Here is an 18,699-nt window from a genome sequence, read left to right as displayed (position 1 = left end):
AATGAGAACTGGAAAGTGACTAGTGGTTAAAAAAAATCTTTTCATTTATCAACGTTTCTCTCTAAACCAATCTCAGCTTGAAGGTCTCTATATTCAGAAGAGTGCCAGAATATGACCTTTATTTCTACAGCAACACTGTTCCAGCTACAACATGACACACACTTCTATGAGTTGTTAGCTATACGCCTTCTCTCTCTTTTTTTTTTTTTTTTTTTGAGTAAGAGATAGGAGAGACCACATGGCTCAGCAAAGACAGCCATCTTAAATGTTACTAAATACCAATCAACCTACAGTTCCTTTCACCTTCCCCCCACCCCCCAAAATGTCTCCTGCTTACTTGATCTGATGTATACGACTAGCTAGTGCTGAGCTTGGCTGATCCACTTAATAACTTCCTTCAGAACCACTTATCTGTGCAGACATGTGCTGCAAGCCCAGATGCTTTTATTACTCCTGGCATATAACTAACTATTCACCTGGAACCAGAATTCAAAAGATGTTTATTCCCTGTTCAGTGAAGGAAATACATGCTTCTAGGCCAATGGCTCAACCTTTTTAGGCTCAAGTCACATCTGGATAGACTCAAAGCACCCCTTAAAAAAATCCCTATTTAGTTTTACCTCTTTTTTGATTACAAGAAAAATAAGAGTAGTTTGAGCATTGCAAAGAACACAGAAAGACCACAACTATGGATTTCTTTTAGAAATCATGTTTGTAACCCTAACACTGCTAACTTTGTGTGGCACCCTGCATCAGCCTTGAGGGGATCGCAGGGCACCCTGGTTGAGAATCACTGCTCTAGGCAATACAACAAAGTTTTGGAAATGCAAATAGATATTTACATTGCTTTCCTTTGATGCACCTACACTGAAATTTCTTCCACTCTGATTAGATGCAGCTGGTGTTATAGGGTCCATCACATAACGTAAACTTTTAAAAATGAAGACAGAACGATCCCATGCCAGGCTAGACCATTTCCAAAGGAATACAAATGCAGGGCAGCATCCAGCAGAAAAAGTACAAGGTGAAAGTGTTTAGAAACATTATTCTGTTCTAGGGAAATCCTTGAAACATGCTGCAATCTACGGTACTTCCACATCACCTCTTGGCATTCTTTAGGGAGGCCTAATTATACCAAACAAGGTATTATAAAAGGTGTTCGATTCCAACTTCTTGGGGGCAGTCAAAGGGTATACAGAGTATCTTTTGAAATACAAGCAGCATTGGGAAAAGTACCCCAAATACCAAGACAAAAAAAAGTTAAGCCTACCATAACTGGCAATATCAAAGCAATTGATTCCAGCCTTCATCCTATAAGGTCCTAACATGCTTTACAAATGAGGGTGGATAGAAATCAACAATTTTTAAAAACAATTTTAAAAATGGATTCTTTATTTAATCCTATTTTTTCTTAAGATGCTTTTAAAAATAAACTTATATATAGTTTTAATTTAAGATGTATTAAAGCTCAAAGATATTATCATGGAATATGAATTATAACTTCTAATTATATAATTTTTGAGACAATATATTCATGTAACCTTTTTAGAAGTTTACAAATAGGTCACAACAGGCCACGGACTACATTAGGGGCCCAATCTTATGGGGTTCCAGGTGGTTCCTCTATAGATTAGTAAAGATTAAAGAAAAACACTCAACCCAATGGGACTCAGTGCTCACTCCAGAAGATCCCATTAAGCGTCTCTGTGATGCTTAGTTTGAGTTCTTAAACTGTGGATTTGTCTCTCCAGAGATCATAGGTAGACAAGGTTCTTTGGGCAGATGTCATATCTTATTAGACCAACTAAATAGCTGGAAAAATTGTTCTTTGCAAGCTTTCAGGCACAAACGCCCTTCTTCAGGCACAGGGAGAATTTGTTGTCTCCAGAGATAACATCCTTGTTAGCAGCAGTATATGGAGATGAGAAATAACAGACATGATTACCCATCCATCAGCCCTATTGTCTCTTTGCAAGTTTGTGCACACAGCCAAGCCCTTACCTTTCTCTAAAAGCGCAAAGTTTCAAGAAGTTATACAAATAAAGGATATCAAACAACAAGAATGCACTCTTTGCAGAAAACAGTGATTAAGTAAAGGCTTCCTGACCAGTGATTTAAATCATGATTTAAACCAATTTGATTTCAATCAAACCCACCCTGTTACAAATACATATGAAAGCAGACTTACACCTGAAATGCATCCGTTTCTGGAGAGCAAAGGCAGACTGTTTAGAGAAGAGGGTAGCTTCGGACATGTAATTTTGATATGTACCACAGCCAATAAAAATGCAGGGGGCAATTAAAACAAGCTTGACTTTGTCCAACAAACAGGAACTCACATGAAAAGTGACAGGCAACATTGAAAAAACAAGTGATTGTTGCATTTAATTTTGTATGAAAATATATGTATATAACATTTGGCCCTAGCGTTTTTGTTTTTGGAGACATTTTGAATACATATCCTATTTCTAAGCTTTAATACTTACTTTATAGGATAAATAACTCCCCCCACACATTTTTTTTAACCAGGTACAGATGATTACATAAAACATGAACAACATATCGTCACCACGCAGTTACCTCTGTAGTCCCTGATTCCACAGGGCATTTCCTGATGGACCCTGACACCGATTCACATTGATTTTAACAGGTACTACATGCAGAGATTCATTTGCACTGACAGGCTTGGGACAGTCTAGGCCCAAGTTTGCAGTTCTTCTACACCAAGATCTCTGGCCACTGTTAAACTATTTTAGATAGATGGTGCCTGTCAGTCTGATTTCACACTGAGAGCAGCATGGAGCCGAATATAAAGTATGGAAGCAGAACTTGTAAATAAAAGCACTACTCTATGAGAGTAACACTGACTCGTGCAGATAAACATTAAACAGCCAAAGCTCAGGCGTAGGGGCAAGATTCTTCAGTTTTTCAAAACTATTTGTAGCTTAGTATGTGATGGCCTGTTTTCTATTTGGGTGGTGTACACAGGATTAATACAGTCTTATTGTTCAATGATCTGAACCACTAACACAAAACCTCTTTCAAAATATTTTACTGACTCTCACCTGCATTTGAAGTCACAGGATCCAGCAGCTAGCAAGACGTTATTGGGGTGCCAGTCCAGGCTAAGTACAGTGGAGCGAATAGGCTTTTTAATATGTTTGCTCACCCACCTACATAAAAAGAAACAAAACATTCCTATAGAAAAACATACGTGTAACCAAAGACTAGAACAGCAGGCAGCAGAACTCCTACATATGAAATCCCCCTGGCACATGACTGGAAATACACCAGCCTTGTAACAGAACTGACATTTTGCTCCTTCCTTTCACTTTTTTCTATTCAGCTTGAAATGTTACAAAATCATTTCAAAAAAGCATTATAGATTAGATTCCACAAACCCAGTTCATGAATCTGTAGTACTGTCAGGCATCAATTACTACACCCAAAAAATCACGAACAGACTTCTGTACTGAGGCAGATCTGCCTTTGAAACCAGTTTTTTTTGAACGCTTTAATAAACTGCAATGGTAATTCCTCCAGCTGTGGTCTCACTAACTTGACTTTGATGTAGTAGCTTCCCTGTTCAGAAGACCCCCAAGAACAGGAACTCGCTGCTGAATCATAAGATCAGCAGCAATTACTTTCTTTTTTAGGACATTACGAGTACACCCTTTCTGCAGACAATTTTGAAGCGTTTTCTATTGGTTACTAATTTTTTTGATCTTTTTATTCCATAATTGTTACAGGGATTCTGGTTTACTCTGTTTAAAAACTCAGATTCTCTGATAAAAACCCTAAGACCCCCAAATCTATGTTTTTCTATGATTAAAATGAATTGCCACTATGTATTTAGGTATCAGTTGAACACAATATTTTATTGACATATTTACAATTTTAAAGAAATTTGGAAGCCTACCAGTGCCTCCATCGCTCTAATAAAATAAATTCTAAATACCTATACATTTTGGTGTTTGATTTTGGGTTTTTATCATGGAAAATCATAGCTTACTCTACCCCCTTCGCTTGCCAGAGCCACAGGGCCAGGAACCCAGGTCTGGAGCTCCCTGCCCCCCCCAGCAGTGCCTGAGCCCCAGCTGCTGCCTGTGGGAAGTGGCAGAGGCTGCTGCGGTGGCAAAGTGGAGCATGGAGCCTGGCTCCCCCTCTCCCACAGCTAGAACGGAGCCCATCCGGGGGGAGAGGGGGAGCAGCTTGGGCTCCCTGCCCTGCCGCCCTCCCACCAGCCCAGCAGGCAAGACCCGGAACGGCCGGGCACAGTGTGGCTGGGCAGGGAAGCTTGCTGCAGCCGCTGAGAGCTGCACACCATCATAGTGAGGCACCCTTGACCTGCCTGGGAGCAGTGGGAGGCACAACTCTGTGCTGCCACTCCCACTACTGCCAGGCAAGCAGGGGGCACCTCACCAGGATGGCAAAAGGCTCATGGGGCACCGAGCTTCCCCACCCCGCTCTGTCCTGTTGTGCCGGGTCCTGCCCACTGGGTTGTGGAGACCCCAAGGGAAGGGCAGTAGGGTGGGTAGCCCTGAGCCCACAGCTGCCAGCACACCTCCACCCTTGCCCCATGTACAAATCTGGGAGGCACGTGCTCCCCATGCGTACACACGGGGGCAGAAAACCAGCCCTTGGCCCCCCAGAGAAGCTGCCTGTAGCTCTGTCCTGCTCCCCACCAAGGCCCTGTGGCCACGCATTCCAGGCCCAGGCCTCAGACCCCACACACTGCCTGGGCTGGGAAGCAGCCCCAGACCTGCCCAACTCCATCACTATGGGGCCTCAATTGCCCCTAGCCCCCACCCTCTGCCACCACCAGACTCACCTGCGGGAGCTGCTCTCCAGGCTGCCTGGCAGCAATGTGGATGTGAACATGTGCACATGCACTTGGTACCCCTGCCTGGATCGTCCTCCTCCCACTCCCTCCAGCCCCTTGCAGGCTAGAAGTCTGCCAGCCTGCAAGGGGAAACCCACCGTTTCCCACATGTTTCTCTTTTAAAAGAAAAAAATCCAGGTTGTTTTTCTTAAAATGAGAAAAATGGGTTCTGCTGTGTTTTTCCATTGCGAACGGAAAACTCGGATCCTCGATTATTATGAAAGCTGTACAAAATCATATTGGATAGAAGTTACTCATAATGTTATAAACTACAAAACAATTAAAAGCTACATTTATAAAAACATAACTGCTATTTACTGGGTCATACCAAAGGTGCACCTTGTCCAGTCTCCTGTCACACAGTGGCAGAAAGTGGGTGAAAGGGAGAGGGAACAGGGTATGACCAGGGCTTTTTCTGCCGCTCCTCTCTCACTTGCAGCCGCCAGCATTTAAAGTCTAAGAAGTTTTGAATCAGAGGCTGTAACCCAATCTCCCATGCTCAATAGCTACTGACGCACCTTTCCTCCAACCATTTTTCCAATCCCTTTTTGAATCTGGCGGCAATGAGTTCCACGCTCTAACTGCACAGTGTGTGAAAAATAACTTTCCTTTGTTAATTTTAAACTTACTACCTACTAGTTTAATTTTGTGACCCCTAGTTCTCGTCTTATGAGAGTAAATCAATCCCTATTTAATTTCTCTTCACAATATAGTATATTGTAAACCCTATCATGCCCCCCCAAGCACCTTTTTTAAACTGAATAGACTTAGCCTCTTCCGTTTCTCCTCATATGGAAGCCCCTCCATTCCACAAATCATCCTTGTTGCCCTTCTCTGTACCTTTTCAGAGAGCCGGGGTGTGGCGTGATATGAAATATGGATCTGTGATTGGATGGCATAGTCCTCTGAATGACTAGCAAGACCCATTACTCTGTTGTAATTCCAGCCTATCCTGGGGAAGTAGAGGGAGAGGCAGAAAATGGATGCGTGGGGAAGAAATGGCCATAAATCTAAATACTGGTCTTGTATGCTTAGTTGTCGCACTGAATTTGATGTTTCTGAGCCTATCTGGCTTGACACATGACAGTCAAATATGAAGTAGTTTTTTTCTCTTCTGAAATTGCTCCGAAGACCTCTAATAATAAATGTACGAAGAAGGAGCAAATGACTGCGAAAAAGCTGTGATTTGTGAGTCTTCGTTCCTGAGACTCAAGGATCTTAGCCTGGTTCTACTGTTTTCCCCAAAAGTACTGAGTCTCATCTGCTGTTTTCCTGAGCATGTCTTTACCACCAAAAGGCAAGTCCTAAACAGCTGCCCGCACTTCTTTGGGGAGACAAGATGCCGATAGGAAAGTCTCACTTGGCAATCCGTGTGGCCAATGAACATACACTTGTGCTAGCTGCATTCCAGACCTGTAAGGAAATTTTGCAAACAGCTGACCCAAAAACATAAGACTCTTATGTAACCTCTCCTGGAAACTTCACTATAAAATCTGATTGTCCCCTTCAAGGTATTGTACTTTTCCAGAACCACTTGTTAGCTAGCAATCCAAATCTTTAAAAAAAAGGTGACAAATAAGTCTTTCTGACACAGGTCTAATTATTCTGGTGTGCACTCTCACAAGGAGAGAATTTTAGTGTCTGTTCAGATCTTAAATGACAATCAGTAAATGGGTTTTGTGTTCTTGACAAAAGAGAGAATGCCAGAGTTTAATGTCTGTGAGGCGCTTGTCAATTCAACTTTGTGTTCATAGCTTTCTATGTCAGAAAAAAGCTTCAGCCTTGATTTCCTAGTCCTTCTCTTTGCATTTCTTGAAGGATCTGCAGCCTGTGCACTACAATGGACTATAGGTTTCTTTTTGATGATAAAGACATCATGTCCATCATGCAAGGAGATTGCTTTCCCGCACAAAGAACTTGAGAAAGCACGGGGATCAACTCCCCAACCCACAAGACTGAATTCCAAAATCAGCTCGTCTAACTGAAGATAACTTTTATTATGCCACATGAAGTGTTTGCTATCTGGCAAAGAAAAAATGAAGTAAAACAGTAAAGTAGTAAAAATCACTGTCACTAAAATGCTGTGAGTGCTTTGACTCTCAAGCTGAATAGTAGTTGTGGCTGCTGTTCTTTCAACGATCTCAAGAAGACAGTATAACAGCGTGGCCTCTAGTGGACACTGCTAGTAAAGACATTGAGGGGTCCAGGCAGAGGGTACACACATACTATGAAGAACACATTTTTCAGGGCACCAACCAAGAAATTAGTTGTATTGCTATTCACGGAGGTTGCCTAAGTAAAACAACATGATGTGGAAATACATACCCTTTACAGCACTGAACATTTTGAGAAAGCCTAAGCAAAAAAACCCTGCAATTAAAAGTAAGTCTGTGGTCAACTAGTCTGTGTATTTTTGGATACAGCAAGGAATAAAGAAACAGGTCAATGTAATGCCTCACGTGTTAATGGAAAATGTGTCTCGTCTGCTCACCAGTCATTCTCAGATTCAAAGTAGCACACTGATATAAGACGAGCTCCACTTCCTACAGCAAATTTATTCTCCAGAGGAGACCACTTCACAAAGGTGGCCGCACGATTAATTCTCAGAATCACCAGGGTTGGCTTCCACACACCATCTTTTTGACTCCAGACATAGGCATTACGGTCTGCACCGCAAGTTACAATGCGATCGCTCTTGGGCGCCCAGTCAATACCTGCAACACAGACCTCACATTAATGCCTTCTTTCAGTTCCCATAGAACCCTTGTTTACTATGATACAACCCAGAATGGAAACCACATCTATTGCCTTTGCCATGAAGACAGCCATCAAGGCATTATCTTAAGGTTTCTTGGATCGTTCATTCTTTAGCCAACATTTTTAAAATGTTGCAGCTCCTGACTTCCATATTCATATCCCCCTTAAATCAACAGATTTTTTTGGAATGTAAGTTGTCTGATAAGGAGAAAGCTTTGAAAGCTGATCAGCAGGTGGTGCTCATAACAGATTCTGTGACAGTGGTTTTCAACCTTTTTTTAGACTCAAGGCACCCCTTAGAAAGTGCCAGCTCTTAGCTTTCACTCAGTTTTTGACTACAAATAAGAGCTGGTCTTCTATTGCAAATAACTCAGAAAGACCACAACAGGGAAAAATGGTTTTGACACTGTGGATTCCTATTTGAAATCTCTCAGTTTAACTAGAAATCATGCTTGCGCACCTAACACTGTGTGGCACCTTGAAGCAGCCCTGAAAAAGACCTCAAAGCATCCCAGTGGGCCAGAGCACCAAAGCTGAGAATCGTTGCTCTATGACATACTATCCACACTATCTCCGTTCTAAATATCAACTGATTTCAGTAAGAGGCCCATTATTTCAATAGCTAAAGAATCAGTAAATTTAATCTTTTCTCAAAGCTTCAGCATAGTTGTCTACTTGCTGCTGCCAAACCATGCATTCAGGGCCTAAAAGTTAGGCAGTGCTGGCTTTTACAAAGAATTAGCAGTCCTTATGTAGTAATACAATACTTATGTCTCCTTCATGCCTATTTAAGTTGTGCCATAGGGGAAAAAGTCAATATTAATGCAAAAGAGCAAATACAGGCTATAAACCTCTTAACCAACCTTTTCTGTCTTCCTATGAAATGATGGATGTTTTCAATTGGGAAGATTCCTAGCAGTGTTAATTCCTCTCTTTCCTTTAGCATCTTTTTTTTTAAGACAGTATGCGCAATCCTTAGTCTCCTGTCACAAAGTTATATTTAGACTTTCCTTAACAACTTTATTTCAGTACTGAAAGATTATTCCTTGAGCATGCCATTAGGTAAAAGAGAATGGAAGGTACAAAAAAAAAACTCAAGAGGAAAAACATGGCAGAATCTGAGGCCTAATATTTTTAGAACTCTTATTTTTAGGAAGTTTATTGTCCAAAGCCTCCCTAGCTTATTTTAAAAACAAGTTTTTAAACGTTAAAATAGCAAAATAGCCCATATTAAGATGTATGTTAATTCACCATTTAAAAAAGCACAGGACCTAATACTCTAATGTTAACAAGAATATTATACAATATTGATTTCTGTAATAAACACAGAAAAAGCAGCAGAAATTTTATCCCAAGTCATGAGACATTTGGCTAACCCTCACCACCTCCCGCTTTCCTCGCTACCTACTTCTGCAATACAGAATGGCACTACCAGTACAGAAGTCTGGGGCAATACAAATTAAATACAAGAACAGCATACCGCTCAATTCAGTATTAAAAAGAATACTGTATTGTTATAATGAAAAAGATTCTTTCATAAAATTTAACCAATTTGCAGTGGAATTTCCACTCTGCAGCAAACATCAAGGACTAACTGTAGCAATAAGAGCTACCTTTCAACAGAATATAAAGGATCTTGCAGAGTTATTTTCTGTTATCTTCCTTTCACATTTTACCTTACAAAATACAGTTTCTAAGGCCCTTAAGAACAAAATCAATCACTTCTATAACTGTATTACGTGGCTCATCATACCTGTAATGTGTCCATTGTGTTCCTTCAGCTCTTGAGCCTTCACCCACTGATTTCCACTCTTCTTATAGATGTGAACTTCATGGTTATTGGGACTAATGGCAATCTCTACCAGGGGGATAATCAAGAAGTAAGCAAGGTCATTTTTATCCTAAATTCTTTATTTGCAAAGAAGTTCTATTCAAAAGTTATGTAACATTTTGAAACCAAGAAATGCAAAAAGATCAGGCAATTTGGCCGGGCGATGAAATCATGTGAATATAAAATTCTGACTAACGAAACTTGCTTCCAGAGTTCAGAATGCATTTTAGGGAATCTTCTATTCGGTGAAGCTCTAAATAATTTTACATCTGTGTGGTGACTGACTACCAAATAGTCCAAAAGAAACATTAAAATACTGAAGGTTATAATCCAAATAAGAATGGAGAGAATTACGGTATTAAGAGCTAGATCTAGGGCAGGGGAAAAGAGAGTGTAAGGGGAAGGTCACACTGGTTGCAGGGCAGCTGATGTTACCCTAATTCTTATGATTTTGCTCTTCGACACCTGTGCTAATGATTTGCAAGACTAATCTCCCATATGACAAAGATCTAGTAAAGGACTTAAAGTAGTTTTGGAAGGAGCAGTCAGGAGGAACAACATGCATCTAATACTGTTTCATAATTGATGCCATGTTCTACTGGATTATTTTTTCTTTTTCAAAGTTCTGGGTCAAATTTCTATAAATATATTGTTTTTCAGTATGCACAAAGTTAACTATAAAAGGAAAAAAATAAAAATAAGGTACTTACGAGTACGATCTCGATTCCAGGCATGGCAGGTTATTGGTTCTAGTAAAAATTGATGTAGGGACATTCTGAATAACGGATATCCTGATGTTTTAAAAGTGAAAAGGCTGAAAGATGTAAGAGTGAAAAAATAACATTTTAAATGACATTTATGCCAAGCCATATTTTGTAAACACTTGCCAAAGTTCTTCCCTTCCATCCACTACTGTAGTTTATTTGTGCAAGATAACTACTAGTGGAATAGGAGTATAGATTCTTAACAGAGACCTGCCTTTGTTATCTCAATATACGTAAAGAACCTATTTACTTTGGTATGCAAACTAATTTTGTTTTCCTGTGCTTAAAATAAAAGATAGTGAGCACTCTGTAAGAACTGGAAATAACTGTTGCTTCTTCACATATCTTGGCAGGTAAAAGAAAGACAGGCCAAGCCATCTCAGAGTTTTGAAATGTCTAGATGAGTGATTCTCAACCAGGGTGTGACAGCACCCGGGGGTGCTCAGAGATCCTGTCAAGGGCTCCATGGCATGCCACGCCATCTCAGTACTCGCAGGTGTGCAAACATGATTCATAATATAAACCCAGTGTTTTCAAGCAGGAATCCACAGTGCCAAAAACATTCTGACCTGTTGTGGTCCAAGTTATTTGAAACAGAAGAACTGCTACATTATTTTTCTGTAGTCAAAAAAGAGGAAAAACTAAGAGCTGGCATTTTCCAAGGGGCGTCTCAAATCTTTTGAGGGGTGCACCGAATCTAAAAAGTTTGAAAACCACTGGTCTAAGTAAACCCAAATAATTTTATGATGAAACTAGAACAATTTTAGAAAAAGATTATCTAGTTAAAGAGAGATCCTAGTACACTGCTCTGATATCCTACTTAATGAAAGCATATAGACGAAAGATTCAGTTTCTTTTAAATTTCCTGACTTGTATAATTTTCATATTAATATATAGATGCGCATACATTTCACTGAAATGTAACCACATTATCTTGACACGTTATGCAATAAAACGATACACATGTACACTAGGAAGTTATTTTTAGTTAGCTATGAAATAACTGGAAATGCTTGGATCACAGAAGTTTTTCCCCCAAGAAAACTGGACACTATAGTGACATTTTCTACTACGTAAATATTACACTAAATGCAAAGTTCAAATCTTATTTTTTTTCCTTATTTACAACTGTGTCAAAATGGATCCACTGAATAAATGCAACTGAAAAGCGTGCTGGCAATCATAAAGAAAGCATTTTCAGGGTTAATATATTCCACACGCACAATTGTCAAAAGCATACAATAAAAACAACCAAAAAGGGCGGCAGATAACATCACAGCAATTTAAGTCACCTGTAATAATCAAAATATGTACACCCAAGTGCCTATGACTGGATTTGCCAGTTCCCTCCATTGTTCACATATTCCTACTACTTTTCATAGCAATTGCTCTTTGGCTAATAGCTCAGTTCAACCCCCCGCCCCTGCCCAAAATGCATCTTAAAAGAAAAATCCTAGTGATGTCATTGCAAGACTCCCACATCCATTAGAGTCTGAAATGGCAACATACCCAAGTATGGCCATGTTAGCAGAGGGTGGAGACTGTAGGGCAAGGTAGGAATTCAGAAGCAAACAGGAAATGAATGGCAACCCAATAGAAACTTGGGAGTGACTGAAAGATGAGTAACTTCTTACTGAGTTTAGACATTAAACTTACACTAACAGTTTAACAAGTGTACCAAAGGTGCTACAGCCTTGAGGAGTAGTCAGACAGCATTACAACAATGCAAATATTTTGAAAACAGATTTTTTGCCTAATACTTAAATGCTATATTACCTTGCACTTAGGGAAGCATCAGGTAAATTTACTTCTTAAAAGGGCATTCTGAGGGAAAACAAATTGCTAAAAGCTTCATATAAATAAAAGGCCAGCTTGTAATTTTAACTGCCTCATGATTTCCTAACATGTTCTTTTACTATTTGTAATCTAGTATATGAATCTAAACTGTTAATAAAGAGGTTTATCCAGTCCTACCAAAATAATTAGTGGTGTTATGTCTTTACACTCATTAGCAAGAATTTGAATCAACTCTGACCTTGGGCAACCATGATTTGAGATTCCACTTGTTAATCTAAGCAAAATGTGTTGGCAAATCACATTTTTTCAGGTTCTTGTATTAGTGCTGGCCAGTAGCACTACATTTCCATATACAGAAAAAGTGGAAGAGCTGTTCCACCAGCAAGAATTGCTCAGCCCTTTTCTCTCTTCCCAAAATATAATATTGCCAAATATATAGAAAAATAGCTATTTTTTATATTTCAAACCACTGTTCCTACCATAATCTGATACTTTCGTAATACACAGGCCTCACATGTTGGAGAGACACTCCTGTCTTCATAACATGGACTTTACACATTTTACTCATGATCCTCATGTTTGGTCCTGAAGCTTATGAAAAAAATTCATGACAACTGTTGATCACCTTACACAGATCTCCCATATTCAGCACTAACCTAACATATTCTCTTGTTCCCCAAAGGTGGAAGAGAGTTTTGATCCACTCTTTCCAACTGACAGTGTCCCTCCAGGGAATAAATCCTCCTGATGAGCTAATAATGTTCAGCTGTCTTCACTTGTATCGGGTGACAGTAGTGTTTGGGAGGGTCATCAAAACACTACAAAACAATTCTCAAAAAAAAAAAAAAAAGAAAAGAAAAGAAAAAGAAAAAAATAGAATACCTCCATGCCCTGTTCTCATTTGGTATCCGCAATCTCCTTTTCCTGACTTGATTTTTTTTTTTTTTACCACCCCCCTGAAAAGTCTTCATGCAATTTTTGAGCTATACTCAGCCCTAAGCACCACGCAGCTGTTTCTAGGGCAGCATGCTCATTCATACCAGCTGATCCCACAACTCCTCAGCATTACTGACATGCAGCAAAATTCTCGATCCACGATAACATCCGTGTCAGACAACACTCTGCCAAAAAAAGCTATTTTCTAGGATACTGCCATTCCCTAGACACTCCATGTGCTCTATCCCGCAGAGCCACAACCCTTGATTTCCCGCATTCACACGCTCGTGGACTTAGGACAAGGCTGCGACTCATTAAGCGCTGTCATGCCCTCACCAGCTATTTCCCAAAGAGCTATTTTCTACTAGGATGCTGCTGGTCCCTCGGCACTCAACATGCTCCATCCAGCAGTGTCAATCCTTAGTTTCCTGGGTTTACACGCACACGGACTAAAACAAAGTCTGCGACTAATTCGGAGCTGTCACACCAGGTGAGCTCTTTTCCAGGACCCTGCCCTCCCCCAGATACTCAACCCACGCTATCCAGCAGTGTCACAACCCTCAACATCCAGAGCTCTTGTACACATGGACCAAGACCAGGCACGCTATGATGCACGAAGTGCTCTCATATTCTCACCCAGAGCTGGCAGCTATTTCTAGAAAAAGCTATTTTCCAAAACTCGGCACTCAACACACACCGTCCGCTGTGTCACGACCTTCGGTTCCCAGCCCTTGGACTTCATGTGGGCTGCAACTCATGAAGTGCCGCTGAGCCCTCACCAGCTATTTCCCAAAAACAGGATGTCCCCGCTCCCCAGGCACTCGAGGCGCTCTGCCCAGCAGTGTTGCAGCCCTCCAGGCCCATGTGACGATGGCAGGAAAGCCGGAGACTCATCACCATGCCTGTTGTGCCCTCCCCAGGGTGGGGGGCTGGACGCTTGCTCCCACCGCGCTGATTTCCAGCACCGTCCCGCACAGGGACAAAGACACGCCCTCCGTTCCCTACACCCACCTGTCTCGTTTGACCCATTTACCCCCTGCTCCTCAGGACACCACTCCCCAAAGGCAACTTGGGGCCACCCCAACCCCGCTCCTAAACCCCTTGGGCTGGGAGGGGGTGGGGCTGCACCCCTTCCCACACCCCCACGCGGGAGGAAGGGGCTGCCCCTCCCGCACCCCCACGCACCCTGGGAGGGGCTGCACCCCCTTCCCCTCCCCCTCCCGCACCCCAGCGGGGGTTGGGGGAGAGGCGCGACGCCCCTCAGAGGACTCACGGTCTTGGGAGGCGCAGGGGCGCTTACCTGGTGAGGGAGAGGGGAGGGGAGGGCGGCCCGCGGACTCTGGTCAGTCCACGCGAGGCCGAAGAGGGAGCGGCCGGCGGGGCCCGGCACTGACAAGGGATCCAGGAAACTGCCACTGCGCCTGCGCGGCCGCCAGGAGCCCCTGGGCCCAGTGCGCCTGCGCGCGGGAGGCAAGGCGGTGTGGGGGAGGGCTTGGAGCTGCCGGGAGTCGCCCCTTCCCCGCCGTGCGCGTGCGCATGCGCATAGAAGACGAGCCGCTTTCCGCAGTCTCTAGGGGGAAAAGCGAGCGGTGTGGGACTGAGGGAGTAGTAGGAGCATGCGCAGTGCGGGTAGCTTGGAGGCGAGAGTGGAGCCTGCGCACTGGTGTGGGTTGGGGTTGTTAGTGCATTGCTGCTCCTTTGCAAGTCATTGCAGGGGTCTTTGGGGCTGGGGTGTAGCTGGGGCTGGGGAGGAGCAGGGTGCGAGCCCTGGGTGGAGGTGAGCTCCGCCTTACCCAATCAGTGCATCTTTCATTGACCTGCTCTGCCTGGGCTGCAGGTGTGTCACAGCCCTGGCAATGCAGCATGGCCCAGGGGCTGCCAGGCTTTGTCCAGGAGGAACTGCATGGGGGCCTTCCAGGATGCAGCCCTCACTGTCAAGCACATAGGCTGCACCCTGAGACACACCTGTTACCTTCAGGCTTTTCTCTGAACTGAAGTCAGTCCCTTATTCCTGGTCTCTTTTTCAAAGCTTGTCTACAAAGTTAAACTTTGGGAGCAAGAATCTACTTCTGCCTCACTGATGTGACCGTTAGCCCTGCACTTCAGGTGGCACGCTTCCAGGCAGTGGTACAGGCTGGGGACCGACTGGCTAAGCAGCAGCTCTGGAAAAGGACCTGGGGGTGACAGTGGACAATAAGTTGAATATGAGCCAGCAGTGTGCCCTTGTTGCCAAGAAGGCTAATGGCATACAAGGCTGCATTAGTAGAAGCATTGCCAGCAGAGCAAGGGAAGTGATCACCCCCCCCTCTATTCAGCACTAGCGAGGCCACATTTGGAGTCCTGTGTCCAATTTTGGGCCCCCCACTACAGAGAGGATGTGGACAAGTGGGAGAGAAATCCAGTGGAAGCCAACAAAAATGGTTTGGGGCTGGGGCACATGACTTATGAGGAGAAGCTGGGAGACCTGGGCTTATTTAGGCTGCAGAAGAGAAGACCGAGGAGGGATTTGATAGAAGTCTTCAACTACGTGCAGGCTGTTTCCAAAGAGGACGGAGCTGGACTGTTCTCGGTGGTGGCAGATGACAGCAAGGAGTGATGGGCTCAAGTCGCAGCAGGGGAAATTTAGGTTAGATTTTAGAAAAAACTTTCTCACCAGGAGGGTAGTAAAACACTGAAACAGGCTCCCCAGGGAAGTGCTGGATTCTCCATCCTTGGAGGCCTTTAAGACCCGGGTAGGCAAAGCTTTGGCTGGGATGATGTAGCTGGGGCTGGTTCTGCTTTGAGCAGGGGGTTGGACTAGATGTGACCTTTTGAAGTCCCTTCCAACCTGAATTTTCTGTGGTTCTATGATTCTAACAAAACTCAGTCTTTCAGGACCCTTTTTCCCCTACCTATGCCAAAAGGAAGTGAAGGGGGTTGTGACCCCTGGATTTCTTTTCCAGTTCTTTGTGGGTGAAGCTGCCTCTTTTCATTTGAAAATCCATGATTTTAAAGGGTTGTGGTTTTCAAAAGGTGAAGCACTTTTTGATACTGTTTCACTGATAAACACCATCACAGGTGAAGTCCAGTAACTCAACCATACAAAAAGGGCTGAGCTGACTGCGCAGAAAATTAAGAGCCACTCTTTGAGATGTGCAATTGCTGCTGTTGTTACTGGTCTGATTATACAACCATTTTAGTTGTGCAGATTAAAGATATGTAACTAGGTCACATCACATTACATAATAGGGACGAAATTGCATTTAAATACAGTTTTAGGTTTACAAAATGATTTTCACTGGCAGGCGAGGGTGAAAGCAGCCAAACCAGAAACTCTGTGGGAGCTCAGAGTTTTAAATGCTCAATAGATGAAGGCTTTGCCTACAATGAAGATTTGCTGAAAATCGACTGCTGCTTCAGATACGTCACTAGTGCAAAATGGAAATCCTAGTCCAGGCAGGATGGCAGCATTCTTACCATTTTAACATGTCCAGATTTGCTGGGTTGGATTAGATGTTAGTCCTGACTTGTCACTGGCATTTTTACTATAATTGTGCTAACACTGCTGGAATTTCAATAATGCTAGGGCAACACGGTGAGATTTTCAGAAAAAAATGCGAGTGCAGAGGAAGTCTTACTTGAAGGTATTGAGAAAACCAGGTGGGTCTTTTTTTAAATGCAGGCAACTGCAGATTACGTGCAAGCACATGCAGATTTGTAACTGCAAGTACAAAACATGTTTGGATTCATAAATGGTAATTATAGATATTTGTGGATGAAAATACCTGCCTGCTGGTGTTTTATCACTTTAGGGACAGTGAAAGAATCACAACATTGGACATTCTGTAAAAAAAAATGAGAATACTGCAACATTTAGGTGTTTCCAAGATATGTCTACTGATGATTTCCCTAGAAGGAGCCAGGTGGATTATAATAATTTATTGAAATCCATTTTCAGAATCAATTGCAGCTGTCTCAATGATCAAGAGCATCCTTTTTCGTCTCAAATAGTCACCCCGATTGTTAAAAAGTTGCCATGTTTGCATTTCTTAACTAATAACTGTCAATTTAAGCCACTCTTCTGCTCCTGTAGTTCTGTAGCAAGCTAACGCTGGGGCCTGTCTAACAGCTGCTGTGCCTTATTCTAATTTCTATTTATGTGCAGTATATGTGAAGGGGTCATAGCCTACAGTAGAAGACAAGGGCACATAATCCAAATACTTTTCAGCTTGCTCATATCTCTAAGGAAGTGCTGTCTTCAGGTGTGCACTTTCTTTGCCCTGGCCCCGGTGCAGTTCAGAACACAATGCCAGGGGTCTGTTGCTGTGTGTAAGAGCAATGGCAATGGGAGTTGGGATTCTCAACTCCTTCACTGAGCCAAGCCTTCAGTGAACATCTTTGGGAGCAGATTTAAGGCATGATCCACTGGGTATAAAGTGTCAAATATTCAGCACTATAGCCTTGCTTCTTCCTGAACTTAGCAAGGTTGTGTGCATAGCTAATAGCTATATGTATTTCTGCCAGCCATTGGGGATGCTGTGAGCTTGCTTAGCTGGGTGGTTGCTCTGCCTTCCCTGTCTGTCTGCTCTCAACTGGCAAGTGATAGGCAGGGGAGGTGTTGGAAAGAATGAGGGATGCTCCCCCCTGTAACCGTCCCCACAGCCTCTAGACTCCTACTGCTCCCACCCCGCACAGGTCTCACTGCCTTATAACCATCTGAAGCCCCCCATTCTCATTCTACAAGCAAAAATAAATCCAGCAGCTCTTCTGAGTTTCTCTTTCATCCAGGAAGCTTTATTAAGACTATGCATTAAGACTATTAGTGTGAAGAATTATTTACAAGAGACAGCCCAGGTCACACAGACACTTTACACCTTCCGTCCTTGACATGAAAATGCAAAGTCTGTGTTACAACAGACCCCTTTCCACTGACAGCAAACATGCCTATATGATTTCACGGTGCAGGACACGCAGGGGAAGTCGCAGCCTCAAGCTCTCACGGGGTGACACAGAGATAGGTCTCTCCCCCACAGAGCTGCATACATTCCTTGTTTCCATCCCTCTGTCTGTCTCTTCCCACGTGGGCTTCTCCTTGTTAGCTCTAGCCTGCTGTTTTCATCACTATAATAGCAGTCTTGCGATGGGCAGCTGTTAGGAAGGTGTGTGACACGCTGGAAAGAGACTGGAGTTAGATTGTAGTAGCTGATGCTTTACTATTAAAAGGCTTATAAAGAGGAGAAAGAAGAGAGAATGCTACAATGGCCATGTCAGTGCCCTTTAGCAGGTAACAAAGCTCTAATTGAGCCAATGGCTTCCCTTAATGGGACCAAATCTTGATTTATGTGTCACTACTATGATTTTCTACGAGGCTCTGTGTGACGGATGTGAAGGAAAGAGCAACACCACTTATTCTGGGTTATAGAGCAATGAAGGGCCCATTCCAGGGCTCTAGGATTAAAGTAGCCTCTGCAGCTCCTTCAGTTCCTAGTTGGCTGCATGGGAGAAAGGCAATAGGACATTTTTTCTGTATAGCTTTGGATTCCTGCTTTCTCTGTCCTCATATCTTAGTGATATGCATAGGGCTGCATGGGGGGTGGCTGCTCCATCAAGCCAAACTAGAGTGCCTCTGACTGGGCCTTTCCTTAGCAAGGACTCTGGTGTGCTAGGTTACTGTCTGGAAGGAAGGATTTAGCCCTTAAGCAGGCTTCCTCTAGCAAGAATGAAGCAGGCCATTCTGATCATTTCTTCCCCTT

The 18,699-nt window shown here is 43.0% G+C and overlaps 2 protein-coding genes across 2 annotated transcripts in view; both read right to left on the bottom strand.

Annotated features, from left to right (window-relative positions):
• ARPC1A (actin related protein 2/3 complex subunit 1A) overlaps positions 1 to 14,390 on the bottom strand; it is a 25,561-nt gene extending 11,171 nt beyond the window's left edge. The window contains exons 1-5 of the mRNA XM_019512626.1: positions 14,268 to 14,390; positions 10,181 to 10,284; positions 9,393 to 9,497; positions 7,374 to 7,596; positions 3,066 to 3,173 (exon numbers count right to left, since the gene is read on the bottom strand). Coding sequence (XP_019368171.1) covers positions 3,066 to 3,173; positions 7,374 to 7,596; positions 9,393 to 9,497; positions 10,181 to 10,244 — 500 coding nt within the window. The 5' untranslated portion in view covers positions 10,245 to 10,284; positions 14,268 to 14,390. The remainder of the gene's footprint in view (positions 1 to 3,065; positions 3,174 to 7,373; positions 7,597 to 9,392; positions 9,498 to 10,180; positions 10,285 to 14,267) is intronic.
• Positions 14,391 to 16,817: 2,427 nt separating this feature from the next.
• LOC109294323 (myosin-16) overlaps positions 16,818 to 18,699 on the bottom strand; it is a 49,941-nt gene continuing 48,059 nt past the window's right edge. Inside the window, exon 43 of the mRNA XM_019512625.1 lies at positions 16,818 to 18,117. The gene's annotated coding sequence lies outside the window, so the exon portion shown is untranslated. The remainder of the gene's footprint in view (positions 18,118 to 18,699) is intronic.

Source organism: Gavialis gangeticus, unplaced genomic scaffold, assembly GCF_001723915.1.
Source record: "Gavialis gangeticus isolate Ggan-Ray unplaced genomic scaffold, GavGan_comp1, whole genome shotgun sequence".
Classification (NCBI taxonomy): domain Eukaryota; kingdom Metazoa; phylum Chordata; order Crocodylia; family Gavialidae; genus Gavialis; species Gavialis gangeticus.
Note: the sequence above shows the minus strand (reverse complement) of the source record. Positions and strands in the feature narration are given on the sequence as shown.